Source organism: Phyllostomus discolor, chromosome 10 (genome assembly GCF_004126475.2).
Source record: "Phyllostomus discolor isolate MPI-MPIP mPhyDis1 chromosome 10, mPhyDis1.pri.v3, whole genome shotgun sequence".
NCBI classification, from domain to species: domain Eukaryota; kingdom Metazoa; phylum Chordata; class Mammalia; order Chiroptera; family Phyllostomidae; genus Phyllostomus; species Phyllostomus discolor.
Genome location: NC_040912.2, coordinates 6013684 through 6029320, shown reverse-complemented (window position 1 = coordinate 6029320; position 15637 = coordinate 6013684). Strand labels below are relative to the sequence as shown.

The 15637-nt window shown below is 52.9% G+C and overlaps 1 protein-coding gene across 1 annotated transcript in view; it reads right to left on the bottom strand.

Moving 5' to 3' along the window:
• AOAH (acyloxyacyl hydrolase) overlaps window positions 1-15637 on the bottom strand; it is a 126413-nt gene that overhangs the window by 79628 nt on the left and 31148 nt on the right. The window contains exons 4-5 of the mRNA XM_036010406.1: window positions 12958-13057; window positions 3276-3335 (exon numbers count right to left, since the gene is read on the bottom strand). Coding sequence (XP_035866299.1) covers window positions 3276-3335; window positions 12958-13057 — 160 coding nt within the window. The remainder of the gene's footprint in view (window positions 1-3275; window positions 3336-12957; window positions 13058-15637) is intronic.

Here is a 15637-nt window from a genome sequence, read left to right as displayed (position 1 = left end):
CCAGCAGGTGCCGGGGACCCGAGCTAACCTCAGGGTTAACCTCCAGGCCCGTTGGCAGCTGCAGACCCGGAGGCCTGATCCCAGGGTTTCTAACCTCAGCTTTTTTTTTTTTTTTTTTGCCCTTTGGGGCCAAGTAACTCTTAGCTGTGGGCTGTCTTGGGCATGGTAGGCTGGTAGCAGCGTATCTGGTGTGCAGCCACTAGAGGCCAGCAGCCCGAAAAAGTCTCCCGACATTGCTGAGTGTCCCTGGGAGAGGACCGCGTGGCCTCTGGCTGGGAACCACGGAAGTAAGGCAGGAAGGGGGGTGGGGACGGTGGTGAAAAGGAGGGGTGATCGGAAGGTGGAGTCCGGAGGCCTGGTAACCGGTAGAGATGGGGACCGTGGACACGCCGTAAAATGAATGCATGCCAGCATGAGATGCGCCCCCACGGTGCTGGCAGTTTGGAAATGTGGACACGTTCTGAGACCAGAGGTCAACGCCAGGTGGCACTGGGATGTCTGAGCTGCTTCTGCACTTGAGTCTGACGGCCTTGGTCTGATAACACAGGACAACAAGCAGGGGGTCGAGTAAAGGGGACGGCGGTGAAGGGGTGGGGGGGTCAGGGCGGACAGTGACTCCTCTCCACAGCCAGCCAGCCTGAGCGGAATCTCTGCGCGGTGACGTGCTCTTCAACTGTTGTCGGGAGTTACTTTGCTTGGATTTACTTGGTCTGGGGTGGTGGCGTTGGGACGGCAGCAATGTTGACGCAGGGTGTCCGACCTTTTGGCGTCTCTGGGCCACACTGGGAGAACAGGAGTTGTCTTGGGCCGCATGTTAAATACAGGGCGACATGTCATCACAAAAAATAATTCACAGTGTTTCGAGTAAATGTACGATTTTGGGTTAGGCTGCATTCATAGCCATCCTGGGCTGCTTGTGGCCTATGGGCCATGGGCTCGACGCCCCTGGTAAAGGCTTTCTGGAAGATTCTATCGAGTAGGTAGGTGTCAGTTCAGGGCCACCCTGCGTGGCACCTCTGGTTGCGCCCTGCGAGGTTCGGGCACCTCCAGAGCCCGAGATAGGAGAGGTGCGGCCTGGAATTCAGTGCCCAGGAGGTCTAAGAGAGGGCTGCTGACACGGCGGGAAGGCAGGGTGGGCCCTCGGAAGTAGCTAAACCTGGATGTAAACGGTGGGTTTCTCCCTCCCGCGCTGGGTGGAGCGAGCCAGTGACTTCCCCTGTCCGACCCTCCGTTCTCCCATCTGCGCCACGGGGCCGACCCTGAGGGCACACTCTCGGCTCTGTAGGCGTGTTTGTGAGCGTGAAGGGAAGGGGTCCCATGACTCGGGTTCTGGGAGCCCTTCGAGGCCAGCGCTCTGCCCAGGCCAAGGGAAGTCGCCCTGCGGAGGCTCGAAGGGCCTCCGGCAGGTGCAGACCTGCTCGGGAGCGTGGGGCTCCCTGCGGGAGCACCGACAGTGCATCGCTTTTCCCGTCTGGGGTCGCATGGCCCGCCGCCGGCTGTGCCGACCAGACAGGCGGCCTACTGTGAGCGTCTCTCTGCATGCCGGCTAGGTCTGCGGCTCTCAGCCGCCCCGGAGAATTCACTGCCGCCCATATCCTCTGAGCTGTTTTCCTGAAACACTTATTTGCATTTTTTGATTATTTTTTTTTCCTTGAGAGCTTTAGTCTGGAGGGTAAATAAATTGGAGGGTTTTTTTTTTTGAGAGTGTATTATTGTTGAATTGTTCAGTAGAGTTTTCTTTTTTTTTTTTTGCTTCTTGCAAGAAATTATTGGGATCCTAGCCCGTGAATTATGCTGGCAATTCTGGTGACAGAAATAGCAAACTGTAAAATCCTAATTAGCCTTTGAGTTCATGCCAAGGCGGTTTGTGCCGCGAGAAGAAAACAATGTCCTGAGAACAAGTGTTCAGACGCCTGGAGAGAAGAAGAAAGGATGGATCGCATTATGTTCTCCAGCTCCGCTTAGAATTCTGAAGTGGCGGTCAAGGGCTTCAAGTGGCATTTCAATTTCTTGTTCCATGGCTTGAGCAGATGAGCTACACTAGCTCCAGTTGGACGGGAATTATTCACCGAATTACATAATGATCAGCAAGGCGGACACGGCGATGGATTGATAGATCGTGGAGGAGTGCCTGCATAGTGTCATGAAACATGCGTCTGCCTTGTATGTCTAAACCCAAACATCTCCTCCGCCTCTGCCCCCCACTCACTGCCATGAGTAGTGTTGCCTGATAGGGTATTGCACTGGACAGGCTTATGCTACATAATTATTTACCATTTATCTGAAATTCAAATTTAATAGGGCATCCTCCTATGTGTATCTGCTAGGTCCAGCAAGCTGAGCAGGAAGGGATATTCCTTCCCTTTATTTTCACGAGGCCAAGCCAATCCAACCTTCACAGCAGTGCATGCTGGGAGTGAAGGGCCGGCCAGCAGGGCGGAGCCGAGGACGGGCGCCCCGCCCTCCCGTCTCCCTGTCTCTCCGAGGACCACAGCCTCGCTCAGGGCTGGGCACCGAGGGACACACCCTTTTTTCCAGGTCTACTCTCTTGCTTCCTTTTCACCTGGGGCTGATTTGTAATCGGGGCCTAAGTCAAATGCTTGACTCCATGATAACCCATTTGAACTAACCATTCTCTCTGTCGAATCAAAGTATTATCACAACGAGGACAAATTAGGGAGAGGGATAGCCATGTGATGACTGGAGTAGTATCTACAGGGTGCTTGATAAGTCCCGGGCATGACACTGTGTGCTTCACACACATCAGCTCTCTTAGTCCTCACACCCATGCTTGGGGACAGGGACACTGTTACTGTCCCCATCGTACTGATGGGAAAACTGAGGCTCAGTCTAAGGTCACACATTTAGAAAGCGGAGGAATGGGAGGACACACAGCCTCCTTCAAAACGGTTGACTGGAGAGAGCGCAGGTCTCCGTGAGGGTCAGAGGACATCGGGAGGTCAGGGTACAGTTTTGGTTGTCACGCCTGGGGAGGGCTGGATAGGGATGCTGTCACCCAGTGGGTGGGGGGACAGAGACGCTGGTAAACAGCCTACTACGCACAGGACGGCGCCCACAACAAAGGACCACGAAGCCCAGGGCGCCAGTGGTACTGAGGCCAGGAAATGTTGCTGTAGAGAGAAGAGACGGGGAGGGAAAGGAGCTCACGCCCCTACTTGCAGCCCCCAGAGCAGCCCCAGCCTCCGAGGAGTGAGGGCCCGGGGCGGGTGGCCACGGCTGGGAGACGGCTGGCCCTCTACCTGCTGCGGGCTTACCAGAGTTGGAGACTCCCTGACCATCTGTCTTGCCTTCTCCAGGGTGAATTTCCAGGGTTCCTGTAAAAACAAAGTCAGACAGCATTACTGCGTGGGTCTTGTCTTTTCTTTCTTGGTCTTTTTCAAGGTTAGGATTTTTCGAGTCTGTGAGTTTGGGACAAAGAAATTATTCCATAACGTTGTGATAAGACAGTTCTCAGGGAGGCAATTTCGTGTTAATAACGATCTCCAGGAAGGGGCTCCCTCCGTGCCAGGTGTCACGCTAAGTACTTTGCAAACATTACCTTGTTTATTCTTCACGACAGCTCGGAGAGATCTGACCTTTCACGCACGAAAAAAAGGAGACGCAGAAAAGCTAAGGAACCGGCTGCTGCCGGTCTCAGAGCTGGCATCCAGCAGACACTCCGTCTGAATCCCTGCCCCCCTGGGAGTGAGGCTGCACCGCCTTCCCAGGCACCGGCTTGTCCTTGCGTCTGGAAGACCCTGGGTGGGAGGCACCCGGGCCAACCTGGGCCGCAGCAGTGGGCGATGGTTGGCAAGTCCCGCTCCATCCCTCCCTCTCTCCCCTTCTCCTGGCTCGACAACCCCTTCTGCTGACCATTTCTGGAGCACCTGAGCACCCCTGAGTTTACCCTGCGGCGAGTACAAAGTTAGCTAATCAATCCCCATAGCTATTGTTGTGGAATTCCATGTTTGTGTATTTGTAGGAGGGTTGGGAGAAAAATAACCGGGTCGTGGTAAGGGATGGAGAGTATCTGCCCCCAGCACTGCCTCCCAGCGCTTTCTGCCCCCCACCCTGGACCCCCACCCCATGTCCTGGCCCTGCCTCCTCCCTCCTCTGTCTGCCCCTTGGACAGCACTCATGGAGCGTGGGGGACGGGTTCCACCCCCAGCTCTGCTCCTTACGAGCTGTGTGTCCTTCCATTGGTTTGACTCTGCTCCTTAGGAGGATAAAAAGCCCTGCTTGTGTCCTGTGCAAGGTGGGGGTTACAGCGACCCCCCTTATAAGGGGCTGTGAGGGTTACAGGCCGTCGTTCGAGTGAAGCCCCTGGCCCCAGGCCTGCCCCCCACCATCCCCTGCTCAGTCATGGGCGTGTCTTTTTAAAGTGTCTTCTTCAATTACAGTCGACACTGGATATTATTTTGTGTTGGTTTCGGGTGCACAGCGTAGCGGTTAGACAGTCACACGACTTACAAAGTGTCTCCCCAATGTTTCCAGCGCACACTAGGTACTGTGCGCTGTTATTGCAACATTACTGACTACATGCCTGGGCTGTGCTTTGCCACCCCTGTGAGCACTTTGTAACGACTAGTCTGTACTCCTGCAGCGACTGGAAAACTTCACCCCAGTCAGCAGGGAAGCTGGGGTTCTGGGACAGCATCACAGTTCCGACTCCAGGTAACTGAGAACGTTGTCGCTGCCTTGAAGCAGGAAAAAGAAATTGGATTCTGGAATGGGACTTCGGAGCTGGCCGCTCAGCAGGAGGGGCCTCTTGGGAGAGGCTGGCCCTTGCTGCTGATGGGTGTTCGGGACCCAAGGCCCCACTTGACTCCCATGTGGTTCTTTACCCAGGAGAGGCCTCCCCCGACCCTGGAGCCTGCTTGTCTGCAGACCTCAGCCTTGCTGCATGAACAGGAGCGGAGGAGGGATGGCTCAGGGTTGGGGTACACTTTCCCTGTACCCTAGGAAGGAGGGCGGCAGAGCCAGCTGCTGCCCACCCTCTGAGCACACGGCGGCTGACTCTAAAACCCTCTCCTGCTGTCTCCTCCAACTCACACACCCGCGGCTCAGGTTCAGAGGACGGCACACCATGGCTCTCAGGGCAGAGGCAGCAGCCCCTGGCACCTACGCTCGCGTGTTAGCGACGTGGAGAAAGAAGCCGCTTTGCAGGTGGGCCTGGTTGCCAGGATCCCTCCTGTGTATGTTTCTTAAAGCACCAGAACTCTGCTGTGTGTCAGGGGGTGAACAGTCGTGTTCCTGAGGACTTGAGGGTCCCCGTCACAGCCCAGGCCACCCAGCCTCTCCTGGGACTCCCCAGACCTCTTTGGGATCAGTCACCAAGGTCATGGTACAGCCTGTGGGCGCCTGCAGACCACGCCCAGCATGCATTCCGATTGGCTGGCAGCAGGACCAGGCCAGTGCGTGATAGTCCTCGCCTTTCAGAAAGACGTGTTAAACAGAAAGACTGCTTAGGGAACAGCCCCGTCGAAAGACCAACCCTACTGGAGGCAGCTCTGGCTTTTTCTGGGAATTCCAACGTGTCCCGGAAATTTTCCTATTGTATAAAACAACATCTCTGGCAGGACCACAATGACATTAGCTCCAGGGGCACGCTGCTGTTTTGGAGTTCTTTCTGGCTGTCCTTGTCAGCCTAAAGGTCATTCTCATTCTGGACAATATTGACACTGGACAGTGGGGCCCCCACTTCTCTGCCTGGGGGTACCCCCGTGCATTCGACAGCTGGGATCAAAATCTATGGGGCCTCACACAGTCCCTGCTACATAGCAGGTGCTCAGTAAATATGGAAATAAAACGTGAGAGAAAACATTTATGACATTACATCAAGCAAGGGCAATGGGCTACCCAATTTTATAGACCCAGAAGAAATCCTGTACAGAAATATGCTACAATAATTGTGGGCAATAATTTTCCTTTTGGGTCTTTTCTGTATTTTCTAAATTTTCAAGAATAGGTACACATTCAGCAATCAATGCTTTAAAGAAAAAAACCCAAAACCAAAAACCAAACACAATACATGTTGCCCTGGTTTTACTGAAGTAGAAAACGATGTGTTCCCAGTGCAGGGATGCAGCGAGAACCCTGGCGATTTGGGGGTGCACACACATCTGCTCCCGCCCCCCTGAGTTTCCGCCAGGCCAGGCAAGGAGACGGACCAGGAGCCCGTACAGCAAACAGTAGTGGGGTGAAGCGTGGAGAGGGGCCGTGGCAACCTCTCCCTAGGAGAGGGCCCTTGGCTCCCCGCGAGAGAACCAATCTGATTTTAATGCAGCTCAGTTCTCTGGGGGGTCCGTGGTTAGTGAGGGAGGGAGACAGGCAGCATCAGTCAAGTGCCAGGGGCCGCGCCTAGTGTCCTTCGTGCAGGGTCCGACTGAGGCCCCTGCGGCCCTGGCGGAAACACGGAGGGCAGCTTCCTCCGGACCTGCCTGACCAGAGAGCTGCCTCCTCCCCCGGCTCAGGCATGCTGATACCAACAGAAACAACAGATCTAGACAGAGGGCCGACCTTTATTCCCCAGAAGAAAAAAGAAGTAAGGACTCAGAGACATTTGGGAAAACTCATTAGTTGGCTTGTCTTAATGGCGGGAAAGGGGGCGAAAGGCCAGCGAGTGGAAATGATGATAATTATCATTCCTTGGTGACCGTTCTCGGCTGGCGACCCAGGGTCTAAGCCATCCATCTCTAAAGGAGGGGGGCCACGCTTTCATCTTCTTTAAAATGAAACCTTTAAACTCACAGGGGTGACCAGCCTTCTGGGGTCTCTGCACCACACTGGAAGAAGAAGAGTTGTCTTGGGCCACGCATGAAATACATTGTGACACGTAATCACCAATAACCCTCATCACGTTTTAAGCAAATTGACGATTTTGTGTTGGGCCACACTCCCAGCCATCCTGGGGCGCATGCAGCCCGCGGGCTGCCGGTCGGACGCCCCTGCTGGAGGGCGCACCTGTAGTCGATGGATGAGGAGAAAGTCTGGGGTTGAGGGGGACTGTGAGCTGGGCAGAAACGCTTCTGGTTGGAAGCTGAAGGGGTGTTAACGACGCCAGCAGCTCCCCCTCCCTCAGCCGTGAGGGGCTTGGTGCTGGGAACGCTCGCTCCATCCCGAAATCTGCTCTGGTCGTGTCTCCTCGGCCTCTCATTCCTCTCTCCCTTGGGTGGTCGCGTGTCCTTCTCCCAGCTGCAGGCCCCCTTCAGGGTCTGTTTAACACGTGTGCACAGGTTGCCCCGGAAGTGGTCATGGAGAGTCATAGAGATACAGCTCTCAGCCTGCGGGCTTGTAGCTCGAAGAGCCGTGGGTATGTCCACTGGATTTCTCTATCTGAGAACTTGGGGAATTCCAAGGACGACAGGGCACCGGGCCCTGGCAGTCTGACGGAGGAAAGGTCGACCCTTTGCTGGATCGCCAGAGAACGCAGAGGCATCCATCCACGGCGGCCCGTGGAAGACAGGGTCCGGCAGAAGCAGCGCCTGCTCGAGTGGGGCGGGTAGGGTCATCGTATGGGTGTCATAGTGTGCAGTTTTCATTCGAACACGTCGCTGAAAATGTCATACGGTGTGCTTGAGGGTGATGATACTATGTTGTAGAATTACAGGCTGATGATTTTGGGATACAAGATTTTGTAATAAAAAGGGGGCACTATTCGTGCCAGACCCTGTCTAATACTTTTGTCTAGAATGATTTAAGGGCCAGCCCACACCAGAGCCAGCCCAAAGTCTTCAGACGGGTCATTGGCTTGGTGACAATTGCTCTCACTCTCCAGTGCAGTGACGGCGCCTGGCCCGGGGCTCTGACATGGATGGGTGAGGGAAGGACAGGGCCACACACGCATTGGCACAGGTTTCGTGGGCAAAGGGGGTGCCCTGCTGGGTCTGCCCTCTGCCACCCGTCAGCCCAATGGGAGCCCCTGCAACAGGAAGCGAGTTGCCAAACCTAGTACTTTGCATGTGAGTAAGACTTCCGTCTTCAGTGGAAGCTGTTTAAATGTGTTGGCCACTAGATGGTGGTCTCCATGTCCTTTCCTAATTTAAAGTGGATTTGGACTCCAGAGTGTTTGTGGTTGGAATCCCGGCTTTGCCATTTCCTAGTTACGAGACGTTGGGTATGCTACTTAAGCACCCAGAGCCTCAGTTTGCTCATCTGCAAAATAGGTATGACGATGACACTTTTTGTGTGTGTGAAGATTGAACAAGACAGTACTTAGAATAGTGCCATGCGTACAGTAAGCACAACGCTAGAGTAAACGACAATCAGTGCTTTTAGTTTGGGTTGTTATGTCACCAACAGACAGGTGGGAAAATTAAAATAGTTAACACAGTCTACATAAAGATATGCTACTTTTCAATGGTCCTAAAAACCATCCCAAGAGAAAAGTGTTATGTCTCCCATTTTACAGATGAGAAAACCGAGGCTCAGAGTTATATAACCTAACCAGGGCCACTCTGCAAGCAGAGCTGGTGGTGCCCACGTCTCTCGATTCCAGCGCCTTTCCCACCATTGCCACGCTGTTTTCCAACAATGAGGTAAGCCTGACACTGTAACACAGGCAACAAAATGTGACTCAGACGGTTACACCGAGGCTCAGCAGCAGCGCGAGAGTAACTCGCATGGAGTGTGGAAAGATTCATGCAAAGGGTCACACAGTCAAGGGAGAGAACCACTGTGTGTGCCAAGAACCTGTGCCCTGTGCAGAAATCCACGTAACCCAGGTACAAGCGTAGTTACGAGCCCATGACTGGTAATGAAAGGAGAAGTATTCACCCAGTCGGTCACTTCTCTGTACAATCATTCATTGCATTCGTGCATTCCTCAGCTGCTCATTGAGCATCTGCATTGTGCCACGCATTCTGTATTAGGGATGCAATTGTGAATGAAACATAACCCTTCTCATCAAGGGCTTTACAACCTGAGAGAGAATATATACAGAACACGGTAATGAGAATATGGTGTGGGAAGTGTTATGTGGTAGTTACTATTACCCCTATTTTATAGATGAGGCAAACTGAGGCTCAGACAAGATAAATAACTCGCCCAAAGGGACCGAGCCAGTAAGCGGCACGGCCCAGATTCAGTTCAGCCCTGCTTGACGCAAAAGCCCACGCCTTTGACCTTGCTCTGGGAGGTGCGGCCAGGGGCACTAGGAAGGGAAACCATGTTGCTTCAAGTTAAAAAAGTGTGGGGAAACCCGTGACCTAGGCAGAGGAGAGAGCAGTCACACACATCGGTGTATTTAAGATTTTGAGCCACTTGGGGGTAGGACTGCTATTTAGAAAGCCGCCTCGCCACTGTTTGAATGCTGCAGCCCAAGCACACCGGACTGGGTGGAGTGAGACAGGCCGGCGTGTAAGGGCCACCGTGTCCGGGGGCGACTCCAGAGCTCCGGATAACGTCCTTGACGTCTGGGAGTGTCGGTGAGTTGGTAGGACGCCTTCGCTCACTGGGCCTTCCCAGGCTCTGGGAGGTTCGAGAATTGCATTTTGCTACACTTAGGAGGGAAGGAAGTACAGAAAAATCGTATTTTTTAGCCGTGCATGTCTGTAGTGCACAATTTTTAGGGACTGCCTCCTGGGCTGAGCATTGTAGTAGCGGGGGATCTGAGAACGGCAGAAGGTCCCTTTTGCTCAGGTCACACGTGCGACAGCGGCACCAGGACCCCACAAAGACGAGAGCTCCTGGGACGTGACAGGATGATGTCAGGCGTGTGTATTTTCTGGCCAAAGGTGAGGCTCGTGTTCAGGGGCCTGGGGGAGGGGCGAGACCACCGAATTACTCTGGCTCTTTTCTGGGAGTTTCTAAGGAGAAGACGTTCCTCACTCCCAAATGTAATGGCGTGCAAGTTGATTGGCTGGTGGAGAAGGCCTGAAAGAAGCTATGCCCAAGGTGCTGACTGTTCACTCACGGCAGTACGTGCACTCCTAACCCCAGCCTAGAAGAGACAGGGGAAAGGGACCGGAGAGGGCTTTGCGCAATTTCTTTCTTTTTTTTTTTAAAGATTTTATTTATTTATCTTTAGAGAGGGAAGGGAGGGAGATAGAGCGAGAGAGAGAAACATCAATGTGCGGTTGCTGGGGGTCATGGCCTGCAACCCAGGCATGTGCCCTGACTGGGAATCGAACCTGCGATGCTTTGGTTCGCAGCCCGTGCTCAATCCACTGAGCTATGCCAGCCAGGGCTCAGAGCAATTTCTATTAGGTAGCATGGCAAGGCCTCCCTGCCTGTGGGCTCTTATGAAGCAGTGGCACGTCTGGCCTTCGGGCGGACCTGGCTGGTCTGTTACCATGTCCGGTTCCACCGTACACTGCTGTGGCTCTTTCCCAACACACAGGACACAATAAGCTCTGCTGAAGCCTTATATGATTTTCATGTCCTGACGTTTCTCACTTGGGCATTCATGACTGTAGGGCACGTGGAAACAGTGAAGTCCGCGCATGCCACTTGCTTCCTCCAGGGACAGAAGATAAAAGCAAAAGAGAGAAGCTACTACTTTTAAATGTATTCTGGGTTTTGTTTTCCCCACCAAATGTCTCCATTAGCTACATTTTCTTCCTTTGCTCAGGCCAGCGATTTTCAACCTTTTTCATCTCATGGCACACATACACTAGATACTAAACTTCTGCGGCACACCAAAAACATATCTTTTGATGATCTGGGAAAAAATAGGTATAATTTTGATTGATTTACAAAAAATAATAGTATTTCATTATCCTTTTTGCTGCAAAGTGACTTAAAATAGTCACAGGTGCCTATGCTTGTGTATAAGGATTTCTGGTACCGTGAATTAACCAATCAGACGCAACGTTATTATGCGATGTGACCAGTAAGTTGCAGCTCTACTGTACGACCTACATATTTATGGTTCAAGACAGGGCATTCACACCGGGAGGCTATTGTGTCGGCTGTTGTCATTTCTCAATTGGAGCATCTAAGGGAAAAGAGGTCAGTGCCCCTGACTAAATGGCCAGGCATCGCATGCTTTAAAGATTCTTTTTGTGCACCCATGTGGGGTTCCGCACCAGCTGCAGATCCCTGTCCTAGGTGAGTTCTGTATTGTACAGCTATTGTATCATCAGCACAATGGGCCACACGACCCCTGCCCTTTTTCTCCAGGCAACACCTTTAAAAATAACCTTATTTTAAACGGTGCTAGTCCCAACCCCCTCCCTTTCCTGGCATCACTATTCATTCATTTTGCCACCGTTGTCACCACCATCATCACTACAGAGCACTTCACCATCTTTAAGAAACTGTCCTATTCCGGGCATTTCATAAGCGTTGTACTTTACACCAAGTTAGACAGGAAGGAGCAACTGTTCTTTACAGGTGAGAGACCCAAGACCCGGTGCTGTTCAAGGAATGTGTACAAGGTGTCACAACCGAGTGTTTCATTTCATTTTGACTTTTTTCCCTAGGGCCTGGGCGCACACACATGTTCTCCGGGGCTAGACTCTGTGGGTGACTATCTTTACAGGCTGTGGTCCTCCTCTTCAAAGCCCATCATTTCTGGCACATGATTGGGTTAGGCAGACGGTAGGTGTGGTTCAGGAGTTGGGCGGACTTAGGTCAATTTTTTGGTGACATGGTATTCTAATTTTTAAAATTATTCTACTTGCATTCAGGTTGCTAGATCAGTCCCGCTAAACGTTACCACACTTAATCAAGCTGTATTAGTCTTATATTGTTGCTGTGACAAATTAGCCCAAATGTGGTGGCTTAACACAATGTGCATTATTCTTTCAGTCCTGTAGTTCGGAAGTCTGAAATAAGCCTAAAATCAGGTGGGAACAGGGTCCCTTTGCCACGGAAGGTAATAATGTTCGCAGGTGCTGGGGATTCGCACGTGCACCTCTTTGGGGGGCCATCGTTTTGTGTGCCACACTGTTCTTGCAACAGATTTTTATCGAGCAATTACCTTAGTGCAGTGAAACTGCGCTGGGCTCCAGGGAAATCTAATGGAGCAGCGTGTGCTCGAGGCATAAAACAACCAGGTTACGTGGTTTGGGAGTTCACACCTTCACAGAAGGGGCAAAACCCTTTGGGTGGTGTTTACAATTCAGCCTGCAGTTTCTCCAGCTATTTTCCTCCCCTTATCCTCCTTTCTCTTCCTCTCCCTTCTCCTTTCCCTCCCTCCTGGGCGTCAGCTGAACACCGCAGATTGCTTCTCGATTCGTTTAGTCAGGGACGAGTGTGTTGTTTGTTGAACTCCTGGTAGATGAGGATATGGAGACACAGTTAAAGGATGGGCAGGAAGTGGGCCTGAGGTTTCTGACTGATCTGTAGATAATGAATAGGTGGGTCACTGTGGCCCCTTTTAATGCGGGTCTCATCTGTCACGTCTGTCCCCCCTGGGGCCTGACCCCTGTGGCTGTCACTGCTGGTCTGCCCTGTAGCTCCCTTGGTGATGAGGGTCCCCGTTCACCCCTCCGCTCATGGCACGAGTGTCACAGGGCCCACGGCTCGCTTCCCACCACTTCCATGTTACCAGGATCTGAAAGGCATGGAGGGCAGGTCACAAAAGGTGCGGGGTCCTGCTGGTGAGGAATTAGCTGGTTGCACAGCAGCAGTTTGATGCAAAGTAACAAGAGCCCGGGAGTATCAGCAAGACACGAGACACGGGGAACATGGTAAGAACTTGGGCTTAAAGACGGACAGAGCTGTGGCTGAGTCCTTCCGTCCCCACTTCCTCGCTGGGCAACCCGGGCACACCCCGTGACTTCTCCTCGTCTCGGTGTCCTCACCTGCACAATGAATGCACCAGGGGCACCGTCACAGAGACTGTGTGCGCCCGGGATGTGATCTGCACGCCAGGTGTGTGGCCCGGCAGGAAGGAGGCAGCAACGGTGGGCCAGAGGCCAGAGCTGGGTGAGGCAGGGCGCCCCCTCACAGCGCTTCCAAAGAGCTTGCGTGTCGCCAGAATCTGACTTTCCCGTGTGAAAACCGACTCACCTGGGGCAGCGGGTAGAGGTGACACAAGTCCTGTCCAGGCTCCTGGTGACAGAACTTCAGGGCGTGACACACCACATCAGCATTCATGTCAGCATCCAGCTGGAGGGAAACAGGACAAAAACGAAAGCTGTTAGGATCTCTGGGGCGTTAGGCAAATAGAAGCTATTTCCAAGGTGGGTACATCCAAGAATGGGTTCTAATACCCCTCCCTCATTGCTCCATAGTCTCTGAGGTCAGTTCTGGGGGATGCTGGATTCTAACGATTTCCTGCCACCTTGGTCCCCACCTACATTTAGACTAAGATCCTGGGGGCCGGAACCATGTCAGCTTCCCACAGGAGCAGGGATTCTTTTCAGCAGAAACCACAAATAGAACCGTGAACGGAAAATGGACAGGCGTGTAATTTCATGGGAACGAGATTTTAAAGTTTACTGGGCCTTATAGCAGGAAATCATTTATGATTCAGCCTTACACTCTTAACATTATTTTCTTACGCGTAATCCAAACCATCTCTTCCCTCTCAAGTAAGTGTTTCTTTACCTTATGGAAGAAAATGTAAGTGAGTTGGTCTTTTCCCCTGGGGACAGTGTAAGAATCGTATTCTTCAAATATTCTGGCTTATGCTGAGGTTTGCAGGGGCTGAAAGAAACCTTCCATGCCCATTTTCTGGCTGACACCTCTTCTTACCAAGAAGAGTGGGTATCATGTGCCGCCTCAGATGAATGAGCAGGAGAGTGTGGACTTGTCATCATTTTCCAAGTACATTATTCATTCAAACCCAACTCAAACCACACCCAAACAATACAAACAAAGAGTAGTTGGAAGGACAGTTACAGATTCTAGAAGATACTTGAGGGGCTTTTCTCCAGCTCCTATGATCAGGTAACGGTCCCCCTCACCCACAGGGGCGGGTGACTGGCCACTGTGTTTATGCTTCCTAACTTCCCCGCCAGTCGACTGGACCTGATCGGACTCCTGCTCAATCAGATTCTCTGTCTTGGAAACCTGCAGCTGGTGTGATTAAGTGTGACTTCATTCTGGGCTCTTTCCAGGATCACTGGAGGAGCACGGTGGCCGGAGACTGTGACGTCACGCCCCGGCCATGTGGACTGAGCACCGGAGCACTGAGCCAGCCTGTAGGATGGCTTCTGGAGGCAGAGCCCAGTGTGTGCAGCAGGGAAGCCTGGGGAGCAGGGGCCCCGTGTCCCTGTGGCTTCCCGGTCCTGCTCCTCGTCCCTGTTTGAGGCCTGGAGGTCTCCTCCCTGCCTGTGAGTTCCACGATAGGCATGGGTTCCCTTATAATAAATCCCCCCACCCCCCCCACCACTATTACAATGACCACGTCTACAACTCTTGCCGTGACTACCATTTTCTTCTCTCCCTGACCCTTCTCCTCCTCCTCCTCCTTCTCACAAGCAAGGCCATGTGTTTTCTGTTGTTATGTTTTGTTTGTTTATTTGAGTGACGGCAGTCACAGCCCATACACGGGGCGACCCTTGAGAACGACAGGCCAGCCGGCTCCCAGGGACTCGGGCCCAGCTGTCAGTCACAGGAGCCCCGCCCCCGACTCCACCCCCACCCCTGTTTACTTCCTGGGCGTGCAGAAGACCGAACGAGCTTTAGAAAGGTAAGAGAACACCGAGATGGCAACAAAAAGGCAATGGCACCCCGGTTCCACTTTAGTGGGTAAGGAGCCGTTTTAATGATTTCTGGACGTCAGCATGTCATTTAAGATCTTTGACAGTCTGACTTTGAACCGCCAACCGGAAAGTGCCGGGGAGAAGGGGGGACCGTGAGAATTTCTATCATGAAACTTTCTGCAGAAAGAACTGCCTCATGTTGATGAAAAATGTATCTTATCGAAGGCCACCAGAGAAAGAGGGGCCACCTCGGAGACCTTCAGATATTTTGATGGTCACTGCTGTGCGAGAACATAGGCTGGGCCCGCGGGCTCCCCACTTTCACCCCAGCAGAGCGAGACTAACAGTGGGACCGGCCAAGACGGCTCTCCGCCCTTTGTGAGCGCCCGAGGTGAGGGGGAAGGGAGAGTTTTGTCCCCAGGGACATCTGCTTGGCCCTGGGATGGTGGAGAGGGAGGGACTTCAGGCACAAAGAGGCCACAGCTTCCAAGCTGTGGGACAGGCCGCGTGTGGCAGATGGAAGGCCCATCACCAAACTGGTGTCCACCAAGGGTCCCCTGACCGGGAGGGGGTGGCTGTTTTCACACACCGGTCCTCCACGGAAGAGCCCATTTGTTTAATCTGAAGACTTCCGTCTATGGGGCTCTAGCATTTAGTGGACTTGGGAGGTGATAAATAAATGCGTTCCGTTTAACCTTGCCTTCTTATTTGGTTATTTATTCTTCTTTGTTTATGTCCACAGTCAATATTCAGTCTGTGGCGGTCCAGGACCACCAGAGCCAACTCAACGACGGTGCCCAAACCTGCCTCTCTTCCCTCCCTCCCCGAACAGAGCACACTGTCAGGCAAGTGCACTTGAACGTGGGAGTGGAGACGGGGCCCTGCGGTCAGAGAGTGAGGCTGGCATTCTCTGAGCAGAGGAAGGGAGAGGGGCTGGGCGCCTGGTGTCCTGCCCAGGGTCCTCTAAGACTGGGGCTTCACAGTCAGAGAGTAAAAGTGAGAAGTACTTCCTTGGGCAGGATTGAAGATGCAAAGCCTCC